The sequence below is a fragment of the Aythya ferina genome (assembly GCF_964211825.1).
Source record: "Aythya ferina genome assembly, chromosome: 2".
Taxonomy (NCBI): Eukaryota; Metazoa; Chordata; class Aves; order Anseriformes; family Anatidae; genus Aythya; species Aythya ferina.
Window position 1 is genome coordinate 20151784 of NC_140297.1, and position 22139 is coordinate 20173922.

At 37.8% G+C, this 22139-nt stretch overlaps 1 protein-coding gene across 5 annotated transcripts in view; it reads left to right on the forward strand.

The window, feature by feature from the left end:
• NEBL (nebulette) overlaps positions 1-22139 on the forward strand; it is a 259446-nt gene that overhangs the window by 231635 nt on the left and 5672 nt on the right. For all 5 annotated transcript variants that reach the window (XM_084511946.1, XM_084511945.1, XM_084511942.1 and 2 more), the window contains one exon: positions 16113-16228. In XM_084511946.1, the coding sequence (XP_084368072.1) occupies positions 16113-16228 (116 nt within the window). The remainder of the gene's footprint in view (positions 1-16112; positions 16229-22139) is intronic.

Below are 22139 nucleotides of genomic sequence, written 5' to 3' on the forward strand. Positions count from 1 at the left end.
TTCCCTGAGCAACCTGTTCCAGTGCCTTACCACCCTCATAGTAAATAACTTCTTAATAATATCTAATCTAAATCTCCCATCTTTTATTTTAGTGCTGTTCCCCCTTGTCCTATCATTTTACTCATGTCTGAGTAAAAAGTTGCTCTCCGTATTTTTTATAAGCCTCCTTTGAGTAATGAAAAGCTGCAACGAAATCTCCCCAGAGCCTTCTCTTCTTTAGGCTGAACAGCCCCAACTCTCTCAACCTTTCTTTGTAGGAGAGGTGCTCCAGCACTCCAGTCATCCTTGTGGCCCTCCTCTGGACTAATTCTAATACATCCATGTCCTTCTTGTGATGGGGGCCCCAGACCTGGATGCAACACTTCCAGTGGGGCTTCACAAAGTCAAAGCAGAGGGTGACAATTACCTTCCTCTATCTGCTGGACACCCTGGGCTGCAAGCACGCACTGCCAGTTCATGTCAATCTTTTCATCCACCAGAACCCCCAAGTCCATATAACTATGGATTTTTCAGTGTCAGAAGGGAACGTAGCTGCCACCTAATTGGACTTGTATTGATAGTCTCTACAGTGTTTCTCAGATTGTGCAGAAGCATGCATTTCTAGAAAGATATCTTCTATTTTAAGGTCTGCAAATTAACAGTGAATCTACCATCTCCTGCTGGTAACTGCAGTAAGTGAAACTGGCATTTAGCTCACACCATCCAGGGCTCATGACTATTTTGTTTAATTCCATTCCCACAAAGGCAAGAGTAAAAATCCTTGAAAGCAACACAAGTTTACAACAATTTTGGAGTTTTTTTTTTTTTTTTTTTTTTTTTTTTTTTTTTTTTAGTTTTTTATTTTAGAACACTTTGCATATATATTCTTTTCAGTAGTTCCATCTCTGGAGACTGAGGCAGGGAAGAGACTGTTAACACATGAGTTTTACATGTGGCAGGATGTAAAACATGGAAATGGATTTGTGGTATACGTTCTAGTGACAATCACAGAAACTGAGCTGAGTTGCTCAAAGCAACACTGGAATCAGTGTGTTACTGATTGGCTGCATGTCCATTATTTAGGTTTTTCTCCTTCAGATTAAGCTGTTAAGATGTTTACCTGCCACTAAAAAGGTAATGAGAATTAATATGAAGAGACCATGATCTGAGGTTTTAGGTCTTCTTTCCTTTATTCCGATATAAGGGGTAAGCTGCTAACACTCAAGTCTTTTCCTCACATTTACTTTTACCTGGGAAGCTTCCTCCTATTACTCACATTGCTAATCCAAGTTCAGAAATTTCAACAGAGCATGAAATTCCACTTATAACTTGATAAGCTTTAAATTTTTGTTATCAACCTTAAAAGTAACCTGTAGGTTTCTAAGAGAAAACTGAAAATTAGTATTAGATATTCCACTGATATTACATAATAATGGGTCACACCCACAAAAAGATTTATGCAATCAACCTTTGAGGAATAAATATGGGAGATGGTCATGGTGGCAATTTGACTCCAAAGTATATAAAGACTGTAGAACAGTACTACAGTATTTTCCTGTGGCGTATAGGTGCTTAAAATCTTGAAGTCTTTATATAGCTTGAAAAGGGAGTAAAGTCAATGAGAAACAGTAAGACCTTTAATTTATCTCCCTAGTGGCGTGTCCTCCTTGTGATATGAGCCTTCTGAAGAAGAAAGGCTTCAGAGCAGCTGAGCCTGCTGCCCCCCCATTCTTCCTTTTCTCTGGACTCTAGGGGTTATCTTTCTCCTTTCCTCACTGAGGCAGAAACATGCTGTAGGCCGTTAGAAGTACTATTTGAACTGCAGTCTGAACACAGCCAAGCAAATTTTGATCAGTGCAAAGTATAGTATATATTATTTTATATCACTGACAATATTGCTGTCAGAATGACACTGACATTTTAAACATTGATTTCAAGAATTTCTTCTTCTCTAACCCTAGGACACACCATATATGTCTCTGTTTCTAAAATGTTTGTTTGTAGGATTTGCTTCAGGCTTTGATATGGGATCATAGAATCATTTAGATTAGAAGGAAAAAAAAAAGGCAAGATCATCAAGTCCAACCACACATACCACAGAAACTCCTAGAGCAAGAAACTATGCTGTTACTTCTGCTCCTGGTTAGTCTGGTTGGAAGACAAACATTCTGACGAATTTGAGCAAGAAGCCTCTGCATCTCACATGATGAATTTGCAGAGATGCTCCCTTGTATGTGTTTAAAGATGTCTGCTTGTGTTTGGACTGTGGTGCCAATAGGTGGAAAAGGAAAAAGTGGTTCTGTTGTGCCAATAGGTGGAAAAGGAAAGGAAACAGAATTTGGTTTATTTCATTGTTGTCTTCTTGCTATTTTTTTTTTTTATCAAAAAAAAAAAAAAGTGCCTCCACAGTTATGAGGGTGGAAAATTCACCATTAATAAAAGACAAGTCAAAAAAAAAAAAAAGGAAATACTATGTGATCAGTTTTTATATTGTAATATAGAGGTCTGTCTTCCATCTCCAGGTGCGGGAATACATGGCAGAAAGCCTTCACCCTTCTTCACATTCTTATTCAGATGCTGAGCTCTGTCATTTTAGGAGGTCAAGAAGAATGACACAGCAGTTACATTTTCTTCTCTAGCAGACCAGGAAGAATGGTTCTTTTATCTTAGGAAGCTGAACTCTGTTTCCATAATGTTGTTCACTGGAGTCTGGTAATCAAATATGGCATTTGGAGGGAGAAGAGTTGTAACTTTCACAGGAAGAACTAGAGGGGTTTGTGGGTTTCTTGTCCCCTTTCAAGTGTATCAGAAGGCTGAACACATCAAAACAGTACTGTGGACTCCCTCTTGGTGAGAGTCACACTGACGCTTCTGTTATCCACCAGACTTTTAGATCTGTTTCTGAGTTTTTATTTTTATTTCAGACTAGATGGTGCTTTGGCTTTGCCCCTTTTACATACAAACACTCAGAGATGAAAGTGAATTTGTGGGAAAAAGTTTTTTTCCACACAACAGCATCATGGTAAAAATTTATGCTTTTTCATCTTGGTTACCATATTTCTGTTCTTAAGTGTGTAATGTACTGCAAGTGCTTGCAGTTGAATAACAAATACCTTTCCCATAAACCTATTGTAGTATTTTTGAACTAAACTAAATATTTCTCTGTGTATGTAATATGGGCATAAGTGCATGCGTATCTGTTTGGTACCAATCAGATACCTTAAATTATTTAGCTTAATCAGTTTTCATTGTTACAGAGCTTACACACCTTCAAAATAGGTGAATTTGGGTTCTCCATTCTCAAATAGATTTTCCTCTTTTTTTCTTTCCTTTTTCTTTTCTTTTTTTTTTTTTTTTTTTATATAAATTTGCTTTAATCACATTGTACCCCAAAAGGATCAGGCATCAAGACAGAGCCTTCTCCCTTCTTAAAACTGTACCTTTCATTCTAGGAGGGTATGTCTTTGGGATTCCACCTTCTGTTTTGCAGTGATTCCTAATGTTCAAAGGGGCATAATTTTTGTTTTGATTAAAAATAATGACATTACTGGCATGGGAGTTTATGAAAACAGTGGGAGGTTTCCTGGTAGAAAGGTGATACTTTTCCACTTATAGATTTGAGGTAAGAAGGGAAATTAAATGCAACGTCAGTTGTGAGAGTTCAGATTTCAGTAAGGAACAGGTTGAATGTGTTCATGTACATGTGCTAACTTCTAAATAAGTTTCTGTGAAAAGATTTCTGACAATGCTTAATATGTAATTCAGTCTCTGAATAATCTATTTCAGCATTTTAAACCATGCAAGTCTAGGAATCCAGAATGGCAATAGGACCATATGTATGTATTACTTCAAGAATTATCAAGTCTGTCTGTCCTAGTCTGGCCCATCAGACTCTTAGATAGCATCATCTGCTTTTACTTTGTTATTGGAAAACATGAGAGAAAATAGTCCAGAAAACTACATTTCATTCTCTCCCAAAGAGTGGAAGAGCTGTGAAGTATTTGTAAAACTGTTTTCTAATGTAAAACTCAAAACTTCTTATGGAAGCTTCTTACGAAGCTGGTGAGGGGTCTGGAGAACAAGTTTTACGAGGAGCGGCTGAGGGAGCTTGGGTTGTTCAGCCTGAAGAATTGGAGTCTTAGGGGCGACCTTATCATACTCAACAGGTACCTTTAAGGAGGCCATAGCGAGGTTGGGGTTGGTCTATTCTGTCACATGCCTGGTGACAGGATGAGGGATTATGGGCTAAAGTTGCACCAGGGGAGGTTTAGGTTGGATATTAGAAAGAACTTTACTGAAAGGGTTGTTAGGCACTGGAATAGGCTGCCCAGGGAAGTGGTTGAGTCACCATCCCTGGAGGTCTTTAAAAGACGTTTAGATGTAGAGCTTAGTGATATGGTTTAGTGGAGGACTTGTTAGTGTTAGGTCAGCGGTTGGACTAGATGATCTTGAGGTCTCTTCCAACCTAGATGATTCTGTGATTCTGTGGAACTCACTGAGGGCTAGATGTTATGTTCAGTTAAGTTTTGATTAAGATTTGATTTAGAGATCTGGGTATAAAACTAAACACTCTACCTTGTTTGTAATGTGTTAAGATATAAATTGTGATTCAGCTGAAAGCTAATTTTCATTTAGTGTGTGTTCACTGAAGATGAATTAATGTTCCAGGGAGAGCTTTACATTTTACACTTCCAAAATGTTTTTGCTTGATTCCCTCTGCCTATCCTCGATTCTTGTGTTCCTCTTCCACATCTTTGAGATCTGACAGCACAAAAATGCAATTTCCACATATTCAGTTTGCGGGATCCTTCTGTTTGCTCTGCCAGTCATCTGAGTTTGATGTTCCCTTTTCCTTTAAACAGCTGGTGAGCAGAAGCTGGAAGGGCAATTTTGAAATGATTCAATAGTTGGAAGTATTAATGGCTCCCTTGCCAAGCAGTTCTTTGCATTGTTTAGACTGGTGCCTTAGAGCAGCTTTTGATACACTTTGGAGGGTTTTATATCCAGCAACCAATAAATATCATTAGTAAATTCATGTGTAGTCATGTACTAGATCCTGGCTGATGCTGTCCTTCCATCATTCCTCAGGTTGGTTATTCCCACTATAAAACCACTATAAACCACTGCATAGAAATGAAAGTACAGCTTCCATATGAGGAACTTGCAGGGTTCTTTCTTTAATGCAACTGGGCAACAGTTGATGTTCAGTACATATGAGTTCAAATTGTAATGGAAGGCGTGTGGGTAATGTAACACGTTAATGTAATCTTCATTTTACCAACTCTTTCCATTTGCAAGGAAGCCTGAGCAAAAAACTGCCTATTCACAATTTAAGAAGGAATTGCGGCTTCCTGTGGTACATGTGGCCCCACCAGAACCTAGGATGCCTCAGGCTGGCTTTCAGACATTTTGTGCCTTCATAAATAAAAGAATGTGGTGCTGCCTGCAAGGAAAGGAAAGTCATATTGTACTGTTTTCTCAGCTGAGACACACTATGGTTTAGATGGAATGTCAGCCAACAAAGTCAGCTTATAAGAAGGTTTGTCTGTCAGTGACACCAAATCCTTGCTGCAATTTGTATTCAGGACTCCTGAGCAGGATGCCATGTGATTTTGTTATATCCCAGTTGTCACAGCAGCAGGAGAAATGGGGATACCTTTAAATACTGGTATAGCACCTTTACTGATACACCACCTGCTAACACATACGCAGGCTAAACTCACTGGACTGTACAGCTACCATAGCTAATTCCCAAACAATATTCCTAGCACTTTCTGCTGTAATCCATATAAGATGAATGGGGTCACGCCTTTAATAAATTTAATAAAATGTAAAAGTATATGTGAAAATACATGCAGTAGAGATTGCAAAGATGAGTTGAAGACCTTGTCTTTTTGTCAAAAAATCATTTTCACAATTCAGATATGTAAATGGGTCTGTCAATGCAAAACCAAGTAGCCAAGTCCCTCCCTCCTCCTGACAGCATCTGGTGTAAACTGCTTCAAAAATACAATTTTATTCTCCTCTAGTCCCATTAATAATTATTTTGTCCTTAGAATGTTTCATATATTAAACCTGGTTTAGCGACCAAAATGATTGAAAGTGACTAAATTAAATTTTAGGATTTAAAATGGGGGACAAATATGACTCAATTTCTAAATTAGGTTAGAAGCCAAATAAGGTGGGTTTATTTTTACAGTGCCATAGTAAAACTGATCAATGTGATCTGGAAGCAGGAAAAATGGTTTAATTTATTTGAAGTGAATTATTGTAGCCACCCATAGCACTTTAAATATAGATATAGAATTCATACAGCTTTTAACTTACCCTGTGAACAACTGTCCACAGAAGTTGGATGAAGACAGTAATTTTTGTCATTCATTCTGAATTCTAATTTTGCATTTGTTCACTTCTATTCTATCCCATTTTTTTTTTCTAGAAGAACGCACAGAAACATGTCAGTATGAGTGAACAGCCTCTTCCTATATTTTTAAAGGCTTGTAACCTTTTGAAATATTTTACTTCTTGGATTTCCTCGGTGATTCCTTACCACCCTGTTTTATAACAAATGCCATTAGCTGTTGCGTAGAAAAAAAGAAAAAAAAGTGTTTAAGTGTTTTAACTGGCTGCTATGGAATTACATTTATCAAATCTGTAATTCTGAGTGTTTACAGACTTGCAGTCTTAAGTGGCCATTCAAAAGATGTTCTGAGGAAGGTGAGAGCCTTTCCCTTTTGTCAAAACTGCCTGCTCTGCCAGGACCGAGTCAGCTTGTGCTCTTTGCACGGGATGTGACTCAGCCACTCACTGCTTAGCAGTCAGGCACATTCAGAGGCAGGGACTCTGGTTTGGCTGGGATCTGGCTTCTCCTCTTGGATTAGCAGCATTCAAGATTGCATGTACATAATACTTTACAATTCTGTGATGCCTTACAACTATAGATAATGTTGATCAGAGAGGTTTTTCACCTATCAGTCAGCATCTTTCATTCCCTGTTTCCTGGTAGAAATGAAGCCCAAAGGAATGAAGCCAGAAGTACTTCCTGGCAAAATTCTTCCCTGTATTATCGTCTTCAGATGAATAGGGTGGATATACAGTTGACTGTCTTCTTTCTTTTAAAGCTAACAGTAGAAAACAGGATATCCTGTGTTCCTTTCATTTTTCTCTAGACTGACATTTGCATCCTGCTTGCTGACGTGACTTCTGGAGACTGTGCTACCCAGGCTTGCCCTTTTGTGCAGTTCCTCTGAAGGGAATGAAAACCATATTAATCTTATTTAAAGGAAAAATGTTCATGAGAGACTGTTTATTTGCAATGCAGAGATTTAGACCCCTTAGAGAGGCCAGAAGAAAGCTTCTGAAAGCCCCTCAGAAAGCAGATTGCACTGAAGGAGGACATAATGAAATTGACCAATCCACTGTTCCTCCGAATATGATCAGTTAAGGAGAAGGCCTCGGTGACCAGGCACATAGACCATGATGTACTAGAGAGGCGGTTTGGTATCCATCCTTCCATTGGGCTAGCTAGTACTTCCCAAATTCCCACATCACCTGCTATTGGATGTATGATGGCCCACTCATACAAGCAGTATGACCAGTATTTATATTATTGTCTTTTCATGAAAATCAGGAATTTTGTAATGGCTGTATTTTTTGTGAGCATGTTTGTTGTCTGAAATAACTGACATATGATATAGTCCCCCTCCAAAAGAAAATCAAATTACAAAATAAAATACAATGTTCCATGTGGCATAAACACATTAGCTGTGTGTTTTTGTCATTCCTTTCAAGATATCTTTGTTTCCTTTGACATATGCTAAATAGCTATTTGTGATCTGTCATAATTTCATTCAAAATCCAATTTTAATTTCTTATAAGAAAACTCCTATTAAGAGTTATAATTGTATGATTCTGCATTTCCCACAATAATCTACTTCAGTTTACATGGTAGGTACATATTAATTATTGATAGCTTAATTATCGATAGCTGATAAAATGGTGTTATAAAATAATGGTGCATAAAACAGTCTATTATTCTAATCATGACACTAATGAAGCTTAGTTTAAGACATTTTATCTTATCCATTGTAACATGTCTGTAAGTAGCCTTGAGAGTAGAGACACTGATTTTTTTGCCCCTTGAATATTTAGTGTTAGTTATTTTAAATATAAAATTGGTAATTTTATTGACTTTTTTTTCCCCAGAGTATTTTTTTCCCAGACTTGTAGATTGGATGGTTTACTTCTTATAGCTTTATAATTTAGGTTATAGAAACTTCCTAAGCTTGTAACATTCTGAATTTGCCACTGACTTCAAATAGTTCAGAGTTTCAGTTCTAATGAGGTCAGTGAGCATGCCAGTTATTTATTAGCACCCTGTGTGAATTAGGCCATGCTTTCAGGTTGTTATTTCAACAACCTAATTATATCTGGGTTTGATATTCCAATTTACTAAGTAGTACTGACTCCTGTAATGGATAGTACGCAGACAAACTGCTGCTTCTGACAGAGCACCGCTGAGAGCAGCAAGCCTGGTAGCTCAGACATCTGTGAAAGCAGTCTGACAAGTAAAGGGCAAGAAAAAGGGGGAAAAAAAGAAGAAGGAAAAAAAAAAAAAAAAGGAAAAGAAAAGAAATGAAGGGAAAGTTACTGTATGCACAAGAAAAAATGCCAAGATGCCTTACCATGTTGTTCTCTACTGTTCTAAAAACAGCACTGTTCTGTATCAGGTCTCACCATCTGCAGTCTTCAGGTTAGTGCTTTTTGTATGTTCATCCAGTCTGATATATTCCCAGTGAATTTAACTGCATTGTGCTACTCTTTGTGGCTACAAAATAATAAAACTCTATAAAAGATAAGAGTTAAAATCAATTTAAAATAAAGCACAGAGTACATGTTGCCATTTTCTAGCTTATTTGAAAAGTTAATGCTGAACAATTTAACTTTAGAGCTGGATAGGAATTTTTCAATATTGTTCATCAGAAGATAGCAGTTTAACAGCAAACTTTTTCTTCCAGGAATGGCTCACTTGTGATTAATGTCCCAATGCCAAAAAGTGGTCGATTAAGTTTTAAGATTGGTAGAATTATAGCTTGACATTTTTAAAAACAAATAATTGAGCTTTACATTGAAATATGTTTAATTTGATGATTAACATAAATTATAATAAACATTAAATTTGATCAAAATTAAATCTAGATGTTGCATGAATCTATGAGCTTTTTTTTTTTTTTCTTTTTTTTTTTCTTTTCATCCCTGTTTGGGACAGGACCATTTTTGGCAACCAGTTTTGTATTGGAATATTATTCCTGAAATGTTCCTACTATTGTCTGCATCTAACATTGCTGTAATTTTCTGGTTTTATTCTATACTCCTGTTTTTTTTTTTTTTTTTTTTTTTTTTTTTTTTTTTTTTTCTGGAAGTCCTTACACACTTACTAGTCTTTAAACTGTTGGCTCCATTAATGCACCTTTATAGCCCAGACCTCATTCTGTCTCATCAGGTTTTGACCTATTTCTTCAATATCTATTGTTAATGTCAAGCATCCAGCTCATGATGGCTACATCAGACTTAGTCAGACCTAAACTTCCATTATGTCTTTTTTTCAAATGCTGTGGTGGTCTGGTGTATGAGAAACCTCAATTATATACTCATTGCAGTGGCATGCTGGCACACAGAAGAATTCTGCATAAAGTGGGATGCACTGTTTGGAGCTGTGACATCTGGAGGGGAAGTATCTGTGAAGTTCTTTTGTGGCTTGAACTTGGAGCTTATATAGAAGCAGGGTACTTAGGAGCCTACCTTGGGACCACTGATCCAGCAGTTTGCTGCCTTCTGCTGCCTATGGCTTTGGGTGCTTGGTCCTGCCTCCTCCCTTTCATAGTGTGTCTTGGTCTGATCCCTTTCTGAACTAAAAACCTTTGGTGAGCTGAGGAAGGTCACCAAAACAGCAGAAAAACAACCCAGCTGAGAGAAAGAGAAAGGGTGGCAGGACTGTTAGATTGTCTGAGGCAGTTGTTGGAGCATCAACTTCAGATATGCTGCATGTGGGGATCAGGTGTAAGCAGCCTATAGCTGCCTTGGGGGGGGGGGGGGTCACCTCATGCCTTCTGCTTAGTCCTTCCAGAACTCTTAATTTCAGTAAAGAATGATGTTTAGCAGTGATGTTTAGCACATCATCTTTAAAAGTTTGCTAAAAGCTCACCTGTCATAGCAGTCAAGCCGGTTTTCTTTTCATACCTTTCACAGCCTATCCTCCTCATATCTATCTTGCCTTACTTGCTGCCAAGGTATCAGGTCTTGTTTCTGATTTGCCTGTGACACAGACCTTCTTTAAAACTCTCATTAAATTCTTGGCTGACCACAATTATGTTCCATTTATCCTGCTGTTCATGTTTTGGCAGGATGTAAACTTCTGCAGAGTTAAGGCAACAGGCTTCTTAAGATCTCTCCATAAAACTGTTTCTCAGGATGCTTGTAAGGCTACCAAAATGCTGTGCTGAGCTCATCTCAAGAACTTGTACAGCAATATACACAGCATGGGAAATAAACAGGAGGAATTACAGGGTGGATGGTTGCCCCAAAATGGTAGTGAAATCTTAATCTGGAACTCAGAATTGACCAGACAAAGCCTTAAGCACCTAACCTAACTTCAAATTTGGCCCTGATTTTGGTAGGGGGACAGACTATTTTACCTCTGCAAGTCTCTTCCAACCTTAATTATTCTATCATGGCCTTTATTGTTGTTTTGCTCTCTTCTACTGTGTGATTACTTTGGTTCCACTTTTGTTTCTTTGACTTAAAGCTTTTTGAAATTGTGTCCCTGTTACTTACATATAATATTGTCCATGGCTTATATTTATATTATAAGTTTAAATATATATAAATAAATGTTTGTTTTCATGTAGTCTACTTTTTTTTTTTTTTTTTTTTTTCCTCCACATCTGTCTGGCATTCATTTTTCCTGTCCTTACTCAAGTTGATTAGTACCTTTTCATCAAAATTCTTGCTGAGAGTTTTGATGGGATAACTCTAGAGGGGAAGTACTGCTTCAGTGTAAAGATAGCTGAATCAGACCTTGAGTGATGTCAGGTGCATTATTGTGGAAGTAATTCTGTTGCTAGAAACACTGAATTCAGTTAGATTCAGGAAAGAAGTGGAAACTGTTGAAAATATATTGAAATATGCCATTTTTGCCAACTGATGATAATAGACTACTTTGTTCAAGGATATGATTGGTAATACAAATTGTAACCCAAAACGCTTTAAATATTTTAATGATGGGGAGCACCAGCCAACGTCTGGGAAAAGTGATAGAAACAACAATAACAACAAAAAACACCATGAAATACTGAGAACTGAAGTTACTGCTGTGACACTTTCTGGAGAAGTCTTTTAGAAGGTGTCAATTGTTATTATCCACCAGCTTCAATGCAGCAATAACAGATTACTGTGGTCAGGGGAGTTGTGCAGTTTGGGCACTTTCCCACTCACATACACATGTGGGGCATCCATAAGGACCACAGAAGTGTGCTGTACACATACAGTTCCTCACGTGATTGCCTCACTTCTTTGATAGTGTTTTCTGCTGCATGGGACATAGCTGAATAATTTCTAAGGCAGGAACAGAAGAAACAAGGAACTAATAGCTATGGGACAGACTTTCCAAAGGAAGACCGTGAGGGCTGCTGTAGATGAGGCAACCTGTGGAAAAGAAGGAAGCATCAAGGCAAAATGGGAAGGAGTTAAATATACGTGGAGCAGCAGCTTCTTCTGTTTCAGGGGAGCTAATCAGCACACAGATATATGATAATGCCATATTCTGTCTCTGTTGCAACTTTTCTGCTCCTTGGGAACTCTACAGACACAAAAATTAAATGAGTATTAATCATGATCCTTCTTTTTGCTTTCTGCTCTCTTGTGCTGCTGTTATTAAGAAATGTTGCAATGTTTTAGTTCTCTGTAGGCTTTCTACCTTGGTAATGAAACCATGAGTAGATATAACATCAAAACATGAAGTGAAAGAAATGCTTAAAAAAATGTCTGTAAGAATAAGTGAAGTTATTTCACGTATGGTCCAGTATATGACATGTACTGTAGTAAATGGTAAAAATACAGTAGTTAGTAGAGGCGATACATTGTTTTACCATGGATCATCAAAGTTCTGCTGAACAAAAGAATTCAAGAGAGTTTAAGAATGGTGTTGGTAAAATATATCTTGGACCCTGCCCTTTAAATGATGGTTCTTTTCAGCATAATCTTTTTTTTTTTTTTTTTTTTTTTAAGATATAACCTTGTCGCTATTTAATGCTCTCTTGATTATTCCTTTCCTGTTTCCACAGTCTGACCTTTTTCTTTCATGGTCATTCTTAAAGCTTGTCACACCCCATTGTCTGCTGCAGCATGTTGATACCAACTATCATTCTTTCAGGTTCTTCTGTTTCTGATGTTTCTTGTTTCAGAGGCTTCTCTGTGTTTGTCTTTTATCAAATTCATTCATTTTCCACTCTTGTTTCTCTGGGGAAGCCTATAAGGATATAGTAAGCAAAATATGATAAATTCCTTCTAGTAGATAATTTAAAATAAGTATCTGGCTTTATTCATAAGTGGAGCAAGAAAAAAAAAAAGAAAATTTTGGTACATCAGAATGCATCTGGTAAAGTCTTAATGCAACAAGAAAAAACTTCCACCTGTGCTTCTGGGAGCAATGGTCAACCCTCAGATCCCTCACCAATAAATCTGGCTTCAGCTAAATGAATTTCATGTTCCACTACTGTGTTTTATTATTCCCTTAGGTTAACTAAAGCCATTGTTTTTGCTGCTGCTGCTGCAGTCAGTGATGCTATAGAACTTTATACTTTGGTCTGAGCCAAAAGATTTCAGGTAACTATGGCCGATGATGATTAAAAACTTTTAAACTGTTTTTTTCTTCATCATTTTTATCTCACTTTGAGTTCAAACTCACTTTGTCACTAAAAACACAGCTCAGATCTGTTCTCTTCACTGATCTGCTTATTTACATGTATGTGCTTCCTAAAGTGTCTTCTAAATAGATAACATAAAAAATTTGTTAAAAACTGTTGATCTTTTATTTATTTATTCATTTATTTTTTTACAGCCCCAGTAATATAGTATTCTTTTAATGAAATAAAAAAGAAGGTTGGAATTATTCAGTCAAATGTCTCCAACACTGATTTTATATATGCTCTCTAAATAAAAGACTGAAAGATACTTAGTGAAGCTGTGGAATCCTATAAATTCATTCTCTCTGTCTAGGAAGTTTTTCTAAAATTTTAGTTTCTTATGCGTCCCAAAATTTTCAATGATTTACAAGGTATGTTTTACTCCCTTGGGCTTACATTTTCTGTTGTTGCAGGTAAAATTGTTGCAGATTCTCTGAGACAGTTTGACAGAATTCTCTCATTTTGTGAGAAGCTGATTGCAAAAGAGAAAAGCACATCTCAGACCGCTGCTGACATTTGTCACAAAGATGGGAGGCATGGGGTTATCCTCTCCAAAATAAACCCGTCGATTTGGAGTACATAATGAAGGAGACCATTAGTTGGCCTTGCACTGACAAGGGATGATTGGTAGGAATTAAGAAAGATCTGTTTTGTGGGGAAGGAATCAAGAGTCAATGGTTTCTACCAGTGCATTCACTTCTTTTACGAAGACGAAAGGGATTCTCAGGGTGTCTGTCCCTGCCAAGGAAAAGCTGCTAGCCCTTTGTCACTGCAGAGCAGGCAGGATGCTGACTGATCAGCAGCCAGTGCTTGCTTAAGATACTTCTTCCTATGAAGTTAAAAAGTTCAAGCTGTGCTTGGATTTGAACCCACATGACCAATTTATTACTGGTTTGAGGAGATGAGGCTCTGTTGGCTTCTGTGAAGTGACCTATGTTTATGCTGGTAGTGAATTAGGCAAAATATATTCTTTCTGGCTTGATCGCAGAACCTTTGATTAAATTATGTTTTTCTCTATTTTCTCATGAAGGAATACATCTGGTCATGTAAAAATACCTTGTAACAACATTGAAACATAAATTAGTTGATGAACTACTTAGGACTATTCACTTAATGCATGATAATCCTGTGAGCATGTTAACGAGCAGCAATTCTCTGATGATTAAACTGCTTTAAAATGTCTTTGTACTCATATGTCATTAGAATGAACTTGGCACTTCTAAAACATCCATTATTCATCATGTTCCAGTGTTGCATCTGACTGTGTATCACTTTAATTTCACTCACTTAACAAAGCAATCTATTCATTACTACAGTTTGCAACATGTTGTCTAAATCAGAAAAAAAAATATTTAAATATACTGCATTACTTATCTCTGAAAATGTAGTAGAGTGAAAAATAATGTCCCAAATCATAATTACATACATAGTGCATTTCAATATGCTAACTAATGGATGTTTTTAGAAAAAAACTTTGTTGAAATCAATGATATGGTTAGCTGGGAAAGCAGGTTAGGTAAAACACTTGGATGAAAGCATAAGGCTGACCTTTATTTCAGAAATATTTCAGCAAATATTTTCTCAGTAATGCATTTCCATGTGTATCTATTGTCCTGATCACTTGAGAAGGAGAAAGGGACAGAACATTATTATTTCAAATATAAATACTTGTTATATATATATATTTTACCCCCCTGCTTCTTAAGTATTTGTTCATTCAGCAATTCCTGGGTCCTTCCATACATTGTGAACCCCATTAAATGCTATATTAGTTTTGCTCCCGTTTGAATCAGTGTATGATGGCTGCTCCAGAAGTGCTTGTTTGCTTCCCAGCAAGCCCAAGGGATATTTCTCACAAAACATCAGACTGCTGAGTGCCTCCGTGTTTGAAGGTTTTTGACCCATGGGCTGTGTGAGCTCCATCTCTTGTAAGCAAAAGACAGCTTTTGTCAGACAAGTTAATAGAATACAGGCTAAATGGACCACTTGAAGATGTGTCAGTTGAGGTGCATTTTCTTAACAATATATAGATTTTCAGTTGAACTAGTAAAATTATAGTAAATAGCAGTGGAGATGGGCTAATAACCTCTATACAAGCTGGAAAACCTTATTCTCAGGTTGATGTTTTGTAACACATGCACAGACATGAGGTAACTGAACTTTTAATGATTAGATTTTGAAAACCACTTCAGTCTTAATTTTGCTTTAAAAATGTTTCCTGGACTTGCTGGGAAAATGGTGAATAGTCATCTATGCTCTGCTCTGTTTCTCAGAGATTTTTGTTCAATTTTTTTTTTTTTTTTTTTTAATTCGGTCTGTTGCTGAATTTGGATGCTTGAACAGATATGGGGTTGCTAATACTTTCAAACAACAGATCTAGGGAGTCCTTGGTTGTATTAACTCTTTCAGCAGCTTTTGGTACAATAAAAGTCAGCTTATTAATCAACAACCTATGGATAATAGAATTGATAGAATTGTTAAAATTAATATGAACAAAGCATGTGTGAAAGAGAGGGAGCAATTGTGTGGTTAAGACAAACTGTAAAAGAGGTGGACTTGGAAAGATTTAAATAACCATAGATCTGGCTGAGATTGTTGATGGAATCAGAATAAACTAAGAAATTCAACTGTGGACTCATGTTTTTACATTCCTGTCTCTTGCTGTGAATCAGTCTTTGTTTGTAGCCCAATACATAAGAGTTAGTTTGCAATGAGTTAGGAACTAATCGTGGAGAATGTATGTTGAAGCATTTCAAATGTGTACTAATATAAAGCTTTTTTCATCAATCTTTCCTTGAAAAATGGCAGTTTATGGCACATGATACTTAGCGCGTTGTCAATGACAGTATCAAAATTCAGCTAGTGGTGTCTCAAGCTTTAGTATGCCTTTCTATGGTTGGATTCCTTAAGGCATATTAAGCTTTTCCTTCCAACTAACCTTGGTAGCATTTGGAGATATATTGCTCTAACTTTGGCTACATTAATGTATAATTCAACTTAATTCAGCCTTATGTTGTATATGGGAATAATTCTTAACTATTTCATACTGAGAAATTGTTATTTATGAAGGAAATAATCTACAGGTTCTACAGATTGCTGGATAAGGACTTTTAAAAAATATTTTTTATTTTGAAATTTCCATTAATGTCTCTATATTTCTTTAACACACAGCCCCTGTTCTCCCTGGGGCCTATCAGCAAAGCCAGTCCCAAGGATATGGATACATGCACCAGACCAGTATGTCATCCATGAGGTCAATGCATTCACAGCCTCATTCAGCAGGCCTGGTGAGTATTGGATTTCATTTGGCAAGCAACATCATCAGCAATTGTGAAATCTCCTAAATATGAGTAAATGGTCTCCTTGAGTTTTACAGTTGGTCTATTTGACTGTCCTAATTGTAAATGGTAGTCCTAATGTATGAAAAGGCACTGGCAAGAGCTTTTATGTCAGAATGTATCATAAAAATATATTTATGATCTCCAGAAGGCAGAAAAATAGCTGCATCTTCCACCCGCTAATAGTAGTAAATGCTTGGATACTATTTCACAGGGTGAGCTTTGATGATATACTGTGTGACGAAATTGGGATCCTAGTACAGGATGAAAATCTCTTATGATCACTCTGTTGCTTTAAATTTGTTTAATTTTTTTTGACTTGTTGATTTTGTACTAGCAGACTTTATGCCTGTCCATATTACTTATCTTAGCTTGTATAAAACTAGCTTAGACTCTATTAGATCCTTTCCAGTTCAAGAGAAAAGTCACACAAACACTTGTCTGATCCAAATTGAGTTACATTGTTGGGAGATTGAGAAGCTTTATCATCAAACAATGGCCACAGTCATGAAGTTCCTGATTGCGGTGGATGGGAACATAGAACTGGAGTGAATTTTTAGTGCTAAAAGTAACTGGTCATGGTTATAATAGTTTTTATTTTATTTTATTTTATTTTATTTTATTTTATTTTATTTTATTTTATTTTATTTTATTTTATTTTATTTTATTTTTTAATGGAGGCTTTGGGGGGAGTGTTGAGCTTTTTTCTGTTTGAACTCCTTATATATGGTTATCATACTTTTGTTATTGTATCACTGCCTAGACATTTTGCAGCTCAGATCCCATCACCTTTTGCCTTAAAAGTATCAACTTATTTTGAATTCTGAACTATTTTTAATGGATGTATATTCCCTACATCTTTCACCTTGTTTAGAGATGAAGTACTTAATTCTGAACCAAACCTAAAACTTCCTAGAAAAAGGAAGTTTTTGTTGAACTGAAAAAATAGTCAAAATTGGCTAGAAACTGTATTTTTATTTAAGACTCCATGCTATTTTATATTGTAAAAGTTGCTGTTTAAGAGCAGGGGATCCAGATGACTGCATCTTTAGGTGAGCCAATAACCTGGGAAACTCTTTGGATACCTACCTGCATGACAACCATGAGGTGGCTGGTACTGGAATCAGCCATTCATTTCCAAGGATATCTCAAGGCACTTGGGGAGCTGGCTGCTTTCCAAAAGGGCCAGAGTCAAAAAAGTTGTTGAGATGAGAGCCTGGGCTTTGCCAGCAGACTTTCAAGTGAGTGGGAAGCAAAGGAAACAGCCTTCAAATGCAGCATATAGAGAATGGAGATACCTGAAAAATCTAGAAATCCACTTAGCAGTCTTCGTCACTATGTGGGCAGGTGGAAGGCCACTATTCCTTGTGACACATCACAAGACAAATACTTAAGACAGTCACCCTCCCTGTAGTGACAACTGTGCTCCAGAAGAGGCCTTTTTTACACAGCTATAAACGTGGCATGCTCCCTTGTCTTTCTGCCTTGACATCAAAAGTCTTTTCTTTAGCCTGTGCAGCTTGTCCAGGTGTGCAGGGTGTGTTACCCTCAGCTGCTAGGCCAGTACAAGGGAGTCTCAGAGCATGCTGTGGGGATCCCCTGTTTGGGGATATGCATAAGTGTAGTGATTTGTGCAGACTGAAGAAGGTAGCCTTACAGTGCTTTTCAAATCCAGTGTGGATGTGTCCTTAGAGATCTGATAGACTTGTGCAGTGTTAGGTTCATTTCTTTCAGTTTACTGGTTGGTCCTGGGCTTGTAGCAGTACTGCCAGAGATGCAGCATGGTCTGGATAAGCCAGCCTGAGGGAAGAAAGAAAAAAGAGAAAAAAATAAGAGGGTGAAGAGACTGGAGGGAAAGAAGTGACAGCCTGAATACTGGTTTCAGAGCACAGGTGGATTTTGAGACTTGTCTAAAAGCAATGAAAGTGATGGTCACACATCAGTGTCTCAGTTTGGCTGAAACTTCTCCAGGGTGAGAATGATTAGGATCTCATGGGATATATTAGGGTGGGGATGACTGAAGAGGTAGCTGCTGTAGTAAAACCTGCTCCTTTCAGACCATTTGTTGCATTGTTAACAAATCAGGGTCTCCAAAAGACATAATTATATTACAATCGTACCTACTAATTTCCTATAGTGGGAAATAGAAAGCTTCTAATTTCTATTTGTTTTATTTATTGGCTACTTAATTTTGAACGGTGTTTTGTATCAGGCATGATCTTAACACAGTTTTTGAGTAGATTTTTTTTCCTGAATGAATTACATTATTTCTGATTATTAGCTTTTGCTGACTTCCTATAAGCAAAATGGTCTGGGTTAAACTGTTGCTCAGTATACAGGATGTTTTATAACAGCCCCCTGAAGGCTTCATACAGGCTGTGTTGGCCTCTTTGGAAAATAACAGGGTGTTCTGAAGCCTTAATGTAGATAAAAGTGTTAGGAAAAAAAAACCCAGGTTGCAAGTTGGCTTTCTTTGATAGCTGCTCTATGTGAAGGATGCTGCAACAGGTACTTCTCCTTGCAAGGACAGATCCAGAGGATAAGCATAAACTGATGGATGAACTGGAAATATGCATCTGTCAGCTCACATCTGGCTGAGGAGCTGGGAATATGACAGCTCAACTTTGGTACTTCATATGCACGAGGCTTACTGCTCTTTTCTAAGCAGTAGATACAAGATAGACCTTTGAGGAAGTAGGAATTAAGGGCATATTTGACTGTTTTACAAACCCCCAACCTTTTCTTATACCCTCTTGTGCTCTCAGACCTGCTAAACTCACTACTGACAGAGGAATGATTCACTAAAATACGTTTTAAAAATCCGTGCTTTGAGTCCTTTAAGCATTGTAATTCTCAATTATATAGCCCAGACTACATTCTGAAGTGATAATTAGGCATTAAAAGCTAACGGGATTATTATGGAGATTTCTCCTGACAGCCATTTAGCACCTAATTAGGTGTTAAGGCCATAAATTTAGGTTCCACGGCAGCATTTAGGGCCCTAATAATTTTTTTTTTTTTTTTTTTTTAAGTTTGAAATTGCCAGCTCAACTCTACAACTTTGCCGCCATAAAGGAGACAGTAGTAGTATGTACCACGATGTTCTAAGGATGACTGAGCATTCTTCTGGTTGAGCAAAAACTTCTTAGTTTTCTTCCAATATATGTTAGCCTAATAATACATTTAACCTCTTCTCCATTCTTCCTTCATTCAAAGGAGGCTTATAAGCATGGCTCAGGGGAAAATCCATTCCTTGGCTTATGCCAGGCATGGACTTATTACCATTTATATTAAATGAATTTTTTTTTTTGGAAACAAACTGCTTAAAGGACTAACTGCTGCTGAGCTCGTTATAATAGCGTATCTTTCACTGTTTTTGGAGTTAATTTCAAGGCTCAGTGGAGAGATCAGTGGAAATAGTTGGAAAAAATAAGGTTCTCAAAGGCAGAGACCATTCCCAAGGTTCTCAAAGGCAGAGACCATTCCCTAGGGTTTCTGACCACTAGTTTTCTGGTTTGTGAATCTTTAAGGAATTTTTAGTGGTGATAGAACCCTCCAACTGTTTCCTTTGATGCATTGCATATGCAATGGTGCTTTCTTTCATCATCTTCCATGAACCCTTGGAAGATATGAAAGAACTACCAAGAAACCACATAACTCAGGCTTAAGGTTTATCTTGGACATAAGCTGTAGGGCAGCAATATTACAAGGCATAGCAAAGAACAGTTGTACAGAGTAAGATAGAAATGTATTTATAGAGTAGACTTGTCAGGCAAGGAAGTGGTCTACAGTGTTTAACCAAAAGTTGATTTCTCTAGTGTTTAATCTGCTTTACCAATGATAAAGCCAGAATCAAGACCTAAAGTGTATTTTCTAGCATGGAAGCAGTTATAATGAGTTGTCTTAATAACTACTTAAGTTGTTATTAAGTTGTAAATAACCCCAAATGACCTAAGTGTGATAAATGACTCACTGTGTGTGGGGGTATTTCCATTGTTTCTGGAGATGATTTGATTAAAAAAACCAAAAAAATCAAAATACACATATATGAGATGGAACTAAAATGAATCCAGAGTAATTTTCCTCAGGTAGGAAGCAGACCAAACCTTGCTCTCTCTTAAAAGATTTGTACAGTTGTACTAGACATTAACTGAAACACTAACTTTCTTTTTTCTTTTTTTTTCTTTTTAAACATTTTACTCTTTATATCACTTTGCCAGAAACAAACAAACAAACAACCAGCATATATGATGACATACAAGAAGGAGCTTATAGGGCAGTTGGTTATTATCAGTGATGCTTGAATTACTCTTGAATTCTGTCTAGATACATGGGAAAGAAAGCACTCTTGGGAATTTAGAAAGTTTTGTTCTGCTATTAAGAAAGGAAGGGTTTCCAATGGGTTAGAAAAGCCACTTTGAATACCAGTAAATGGTAGCATTTTGTTAGTTTTGAGTGGAAATACATTATCTATTTAGAAAGAAAATGGAAGTCTTTGCCTACAGCTGACAGAAGTGTAGAATAATTTACCTTAGCTAATGACAGGCCTTCTTGTTCTGTTTAGGTTAATCTTTTATCTGAATATGCAAAAGTGAGTATTTGTAAAAAAAAATAAATAAATTGTAGGCATCTTGAAATCTTTTTGAGTCTTGTTTTCATTAGATAATGTTATATTCATTATTCTTAATTTAGGGTATGTGGTGGTTTTACCTAGCTGGGCTGCTGAACTCCACCACAACTGCTCTTTCACTTCCCCTCCACAAAGAGAAAAGGGGAGAAAACATGATGGAAAAGACTCAAGGGTTGAGATAAGGACAGGGAAATCACTCAACAGTTATTGTCACAGGCAAAACAGACGGAACATAGGGAGATTAATATACTTCATTACCTATTATTAACAGGCTAGAGCAGTGAGAAAGTAAAAGCAAACTAAAAACATCTTCCATCTACCCTCTTCTACCTCCTCCACCTGAGTGGTGCAGGGGAACAGGGAATGGGAGCTGTGGTCAGTCTGTATGACCCATCTCCACGTGGGGTCCCTCCCACAGGATGCTGTCCTTCCCAAACTGATTCTGTGGGGGCTGCCCAGAGGCAGCAGCTCTTCAAGAACTGCTCCCACATGGCTCCGTACCACGGGGTCCATCCCCCAGGAGCAAACTGCTCCAACACGGGTCCCCCACGGATGGCAGCTCTCTCCAGCCCCCCTGCTCCTGCGGGGGCTCCTCTCCACGGGCTGCAGCTCTGGCCCGGGGCCTGCTCCTATGTGGCCTCCTCCAGGCCATGTCCACCTGCTCACCTGGGGGCTTCTCCACAGGCTGCAGCATGGAGATCTGCTCCACGTGGGACCCATGGGCGGCAGGGATGCCTGTTCCACCAGGAGCCTCTCCACAGGCCACAGGGGAACTGCTGCTGCGTGCCTGGAGCACCTCCTGATGCACCGACCTTGGGGTCTGCAGCGCTAGTTCTCACTGCTTGCTCTATAAGCTGCTTTTGCGCAGCAGGTTTTCTTTTTCCTCCTTCCTCAAATTTGCTCTCACAGAGGCACAAATAACACTGGTTATTGACTCAGCTCTGGCCAGTGGTGGGTTCCTTTTGGAGCTGGCTCTGATCTGATGTGGGGCAGTTTCTGGATTTGTCTCACAGAGGCCACCCCTGCAGCCCCCCACTACCCAAACCTTGCCATATAAACCCAACACAGAGTAAGATCCTAATGAGATGAAGGACTTTCAAAGAGAAGGCAAAGCTAATGAACTGGATGAAAGCCACATTTCTTTTCTGTAGTGAAGACATAGGAGAAGCTGTTTGGGAATCGTGCAAATGGGCTGCAGAAATACAGCTAGCTATGGCAGGACATAATGAA